At 47.7% G+C, this 5634-nt stretch overlaps 1 protein-coding gene across 2 annotated transcripts; it reads right to left on the bottom strand.

Annotated features, from left to right (window-relative positions):
* Positions 1 to 201: 201 nt before the first annotated feature.
* Positions 202 to 5230, bottom strand: LOC130889729 (NADPH-dependent 3-keto-steroid reductase HSD3B3-like). 2 transcript variants are annotated; one of them, XM_057793636.1, is made up of 3 exons: positions 5086 to 5230; positions 3069 to 3233; positions 202 to 1013 (listed from the first exon to the last, which is right to left on the bottom strand). In XM_057793636.1, exons 1-3 carry the CDS (start codon positions 5228 to 5230, stop codon positions 202 to 204), a joined length of 1122 nt encoding a protein of 373 aa, XP_057649619.1. The 2 variants fall into 2 exon arrangements, with proteins under 2 accessions (XP_057649619.1, XP_057649620.1); XM_057793637.1 differs by lacking the exon at positions 3069 to 3233.
* Between the last annotated feature and the right edge of the window lie 404 nt (positions 5231 to 5634).

Below are 5634 nucleotides of genomic sequence, written 5' to 3' on the forward strand. Positions count from 1 at the left end.
TTGGCCGTAGCAGCTGAGGCACAGCCTCTGTTTTGCTGCGCAAGTGTTTAGGGCAGAAAATTGTGGCTGGACCAGAGGCTGGCAAGGCTTCTGGTGACCTGAATACAGTATATCAAAGGGAAGTGAAAGAGTTGGGTTGTGTCTTAGACCTGTTCTTGAGGATCTGATGGCAACCAGGGCCATGTCCCTGCCACCGTCATGTCACTGAGTCTTTGTGTTCAGTGTCCCCTTGTGCTGCTCCACTAGTGACCCGATCCACTCTGAAGTTTTCTCCCTGGCTTCCTCCCAGCTGACAAGAGGCTCATAGCCCAGATCTCGCTGAGCTTTCTTGTAGGAGAAGGTGAACACACTATTTAACAGTGTGACCGTGAAGCGGGTTAAGCCAGGCTGGTAGTTGTAGATTGGACGCAGCAGAAAGCTCACCACTTCCAGCAGGAAGCCAAGCCAGTACAGCAGGGGGAGAGGAAGGCTCCATCTGGAATCAAGATGGAAACCCCATTTCTTGCTCAGATTGTAAGATAAATCATTATAGCTTTGGTGAGTAGTGTCATCTGAGATGTAGTAGAACTGCCCTTGGATGTTTGGTGATTTCTTGGGGTCTCGTAGGCCCCTGGCAGCCAGAACGTGTGCCCAGGCCCCATTGCTCACATACACTGAGTTGGCCACAGAGAATTTGGAAAAATTCCAAATAACGCCATTGTTTTCGAGTGCTCTATTAATTACGGCCAAAAGCAGTTGGCTTCCTTCTCCATAGATGAATGGGAGTCTTAAGGCACAAGTATGCAAAGTGCCGCCATCTTTTAGGGTGCGCCCATTGGCTGCCAGCACTGCCTTCTCAGCCATCTTCTTGCTGTATGGATATGGATCAGACCACTTGTTTTCGTGATTCTCTTCCTCACAGGCATTCCGGACGATCTCCTTGTAGGAGTTTGGTCCAGCCACGGACATTGAGCTGCTGTAGATGAAGACTGGAACACTGGCTTCCACACAAGCATCCAACAGTAGCTGAGTACCTGCTCACAGGAAGCTCGCCATTACCGACAGGAAATAAGCCAAAGGGCCCGTTGTGGCCATGACATCAGATTCATCTCCTCCTCAACCCCACTGGAAGGGCCGCTACAGATCCAAATGCCTTCTTACCTGATCTTGACTCAAATCGCCATTCTATAGCCACAAATTAGATTCTGGAAAACAGGGATTTCTAGGTTTCTGAATTCATAGGAGTCTCTCTCTCTCTCTCTCTCTCTCTCTCTCTCTCTCTCTCTCTCTCTTTCTCTCTCTCTGCATGTACTTACTTTTCAGTGCTAGGGATCAAACCTAGGTTCTTCCTTATGTTAGACGAGGCCCGTCCAACTGAGCCACTGAGTCTTAGTTTGCTTTCTATTGCTGTGAAAGGGTTTATATATGGCTTAGATGTTCTGATAAGTTTCACTGAGGAAAGTCACCCCAGGAACAAAGGCAGAAACCATGGAGGAATGCTCTTTACTACTTTGCTTCCCATGTGCCCAGCAAGCTTACCCATAGAATGCAGGACCACCTGCCAAGAGGTGACAGCTCACAGTGGTCCTGGGCCTCCCATATCAATCATTAATCAAGAAAGTAGCCCACGGGTATCCCCAGAGGCCAATCTGATGGAAGCAACTCTGCAGTTGAGGGTCCCTCTTTTCAGGTGACTGCTATGTTTCAAGGAGATACAAACTAAAGCCAGCATCTTCATTCTGGAAAATTCTTCCTTCCTGTTTTCTAAAAACTGGCATCAATAAATTCTCATTTACTTTGGGGATGTTGCTCAGTGGTTGAGCCTTTGCCTTGTGTTGAAGGTTTAATCCCCAGAAACAACAACAACAACAACAAATCAAAAAGATACCACCCCCAAATAAAAGCAAAGAGTTACTTATGTTCATGCATTTCCTTTCATTAAAGGAGGGCCAGCGCTTAATCCAAAATTCAAGACACATTTTCTCAGATGTAGTGCAGAACTTACAGCATGCCCACTCAGGTATAAGAATATAAGCAATATGTATTTTTATTTTACATTTCAGGTAGAGTCTTATGACTGTGCAGTCTAGACTGTCCTGGAAGGTATGATCTTCCTGACTCAGCCTCCTGAGTGCTAGGATTACAGATGGGCACCAGTACCCCTGGGGATGCAGTATACACTCACAATTAGACACTAAACTGACATTTTTTTCTCATTTAGTAAAGACTAATACAGGATTGAGAATCCTGGTATTCCCAGCACCACCCGCAGTGTAGGGTATGAGCGAAGAAGCTAGGTAGAACTCAAAGGGATCCTTTTGAGTTGGTAATGGAGAATCCCCAAATAATTAGTTGAATTGGAAAAGGAGTCTGAGTCAGTAAATCTGGAGGTCACCTGAAGCATACATGCCAGGCAGGACCTTGGAGCACAGTGGTACTAAGAAGACTGTCTTGGGGTTGGCATGTGGTCAGAGTGATGGTGTTATACGGTAAAGTCCTTTATTAAAGTATATTGGAATCTACTTTCAGAGGCACTAAGCATTTAGGGATGGGGATTTGAGAAAGAGACTGTGCTCTGGCTAGGACCAGTCTTCAAGAGGAGATTGATGCTGATCTGAAGAGATGGCGTTATGGAAATTGAAAAACTGTTGCTTTTAAGAAAACAAGTGGTGGGTTATTTTTCTTGGCAGACCCCAGAGGAGCAGCTGTGATGGCTCTCTAGAGAGGAAAGGCCAGGGTCTGCTTCAGAGAGGCAGTGAGTGTGTGGATGGACATCAAACATTTGGAGATGACGTCCCCTCACTTTGGCAGGGAGGAACAGTAGAACTTCTCTAGCAGTCAGAGAGTCATGGCTGTGACTTTATGTCTTTTCTCTCCTACTGACTGCCTGTGTGGCCACGGTTCCCTCCTCTCTCAGTCCAGTGTCTTCTTCTAAACACCATAGCCCCGAGTTCTGCTCACTGGGCTGGCAAGCCGAGACAACCCAGAGCAGAGCAGGTGTTGCACGGTTGGCATGTCCCTTCTTGTCCTCGTGCTATTTGGCCATTTAGATTTACCCACTCACTCCATATCTTCCTGAGGTACTGTACCTTTCAGATTGATATCCACGATGGTCTGTCTGGGAATGAAACCTGAGACGTCAATGGCGGCCGCAGTATGGATGACAACAGAGATGCCCTGGCAGGCTCTCTGCAGGCACTGGGCATCCAGGATGTCTCCCTTCAGCACGGTCACCTTGGCTTTTGTCTGCAGCTCTGAGAAACACAAAGCAGCTCATTGGGAAACCCTCCTGCTTGGGATGGAAGTTTCCTGACACAGTGTCTGGCTTCAAGGGCAGCCAGAGCGAGGGAATACTGGGGAGGAGGCCTTTCTACTGAAGGAACAATAGAGTACAACAGTCAGAATGTAGCATTTGTAGGGAAGGAGGAGCATCGTTTGTACACCCATTCTTTTGCAGATATGAATCCGAGCAGTAAGATGTCCTTTGTGCTTTGCACATAAAAACAGAGTTATGGAAACTCATAAACTCATTATCCTGATCAGAGAAGTGGTGGTAGTCAAATGTAAAATGGGAGAAGTAGGATTTGATTGACAGGAAGCGGAATCACTTGTGGATTTGGACTGAGGGAGATGCAGAGGCAGAGTCCTGTGTGGGAAGACTGTAACAGCGGTCTCAGGTTGTGAATGTCCAGGCATAAAGACGTAAGAGTAACCTGGATAAGGAACAGGTTACTCAGACTGTGTCCTCCAGAGCTCCAGTGAGGAGGGTCCAGAAGAAGCGGGCACAAAGATGGAAAATTCAGGTCAGCCCTGATAGGACTTGATGCCTTCTGGGTCTGTGCTGAGTCCAAATGGAGAGTCAGCTCAATTACAAGGGGGAACTTGAGGGCCAATGAGAGAACTGAGAAAGGGCTCCAGCGAGGGTTTAGGTGAGTATTTCTTATCAGATAGATACATTGTAAATGAGGCCTCCTCCAAGGGACTGCACTACATTAGGAGCAATGGATTATCTTCAGGTTCCTCTCAAATTTAGGGGATGATACCAGCAATCACAATGCCACCTAAGTTAGTTCACAAAACTGACAGTGTGCCACATGCAGCCTGTACCAATGCCCCGCGTTGGTTTGAGCTTCATAGTTTATATATGACTTTCTCAGTCTGCTATCTTCTTTTCTGGCTACCTCATGAAGTCGGGATCCTGATGTCCCTGGCAAATGTTGGGGAAAGTGCAGACAGCTCCAGGGCATGTCTGAGGACACACATATTTCCAGTGATGGCTCTGTCGTCCCTCTGCCTCCTCCCAATCCATCCTCACTTCTCTATGCACTCTAAAAGCAAGACTCCTTTGGAATCAACTCTTGCAACATTCCGGTCCACTGAATTTGCAAGGAATACCAAAGAATACTTCAACAGAGGCAGAAGTAGAAATCTAGAGCAAGAGAAATCACTCTCGGGATAGACTACAGCTTCTACTGAATGTGTCTACTCTAGGCCCCCATCCCTGGCAGGCAACCCCAAGAAGGCCTTGAAGTAGAGAAGGATGGGGGAAAGCCTTTGGGATGGAGGCAGATATCAGGATTTGAGTCTCTTCCTGTGCGGTTTTTCCTCTTCTCTGCTTTGCTACTGACTTTGGACAGACTGAGTCAAAAGGGCTGATATGCCAGGGCCGGAGGAGCCCAGACACAGGATAAAGTAGACTCACACGTCAGTTCTTTGGGGAGTCCTGAGATAGCAGGAGGATATAATTTGAGTGTTATGTGGTAGAGCCACGTCTCCCACCTTGTCCAAGACACCACGGACTTGGCAATTATTCTTCCCTGTCACATCATGGAGCTGATGTTGCGCTGTGGGGCGGAAGTAGAAGAACCGGAGAGAAGCTACCACACCCCAGCCTTTAAAGAACAGACCACCTGACCTGAACGCCTACCCTTCCTTGTCTTATTATAGCTGCAAGATTGTAGAGAAGTCAGTTGTCTTCTTGACTGTATGCGGCACCAACTGTGATTATCTCTGTTGAGCCTCTTTACAGATCTACCTGTTTTTATTTGGTGACAAGAGGCCCCTCCCCATGCATAGTACATGTTCACCAGCCTCTAGGTCACTTACTGGATAGCTCCTCCCTGTGTTTTGGAGTGAAGGACCTGTACAAGGCCCTGATCTCCTGTAGGTCTTTCTCCTGAGTCAACATGCGGACAACCCTCTGGCCCAGAAACCCTCCTGCTCCTGTCACCAGGCAGCTCCACCTGGGCATGGTCAACACAGGAAGCAGACTGCAGAGGGAGCAGGTGTGATGTCCGGTGACCCTGGGGAGGGGGAGAGAGAGAGAGAGATGCGATGGATTGGTACAGAGTCATGGAGTTTCTACTGTGATGGCATAGTAGAAAAGAGGTTTTTCCTCACCACTTCCTTCATAACATCACTTCTGTATTCCAAAGTGTGTGGATCGTCTTCAGAAAGTCAGCTGAAGGTCAGTTTCACAGCAGACACCAGGTGTACAACCTCTAATTCAGATCAGCTCTGACACCGAGACACCCTTGGATCTCAGTGTCAGGTTGTACTCCACGGTTGCCCCTCTCATATTAGCTGCCACTTCCAAGGCCCAGACTGTCTTACCTGTGCTTCTAAGAAACCTCACACACACTGGGGTTCTAGCTC

This window comes from Chionomys nivalis, chromosome 18, assembly GCF_950005125.1.
Source record: "Chionomys nivalis chromosome 18, mChiNiv1.1, whole genome shotgun sequence".
Taxonomy (NCBI): Eukaryota; Metazoa; Chordata; class Mammalia; order Rodentia; family Cricetidae; genus Chionomys; species Chionomys nivalis.

What these genes read in the sequence shown, in the direction of transcription:
- LOC130889729 (XM_057793636.1), bottom strand. Translation starts at nt 5,230, where the DNA reads ATGCCCAGGTGGAGCTGCCTGGTGACAGGAGCAGGAGGGTTTCTGGGC. An exon ending in ACACAGGGAGGAGCTATCCA is followed by an intron (nt 3,234 to 5,085) that starts GTAAGTGACCTA and finishes TGTGTTTCTCAG; the next exon opens with AGCTGCAGACAAAAGCCAAG. An exon ending in CGTGGATATCAATCTGAAAG is followed by an intron (nt 1,014 to 3,068) that starts GTACAGTACCTC and finishes TCCTGTGAGCAG; the next exon opens with GTACTCAGCTACTGTTGGAT.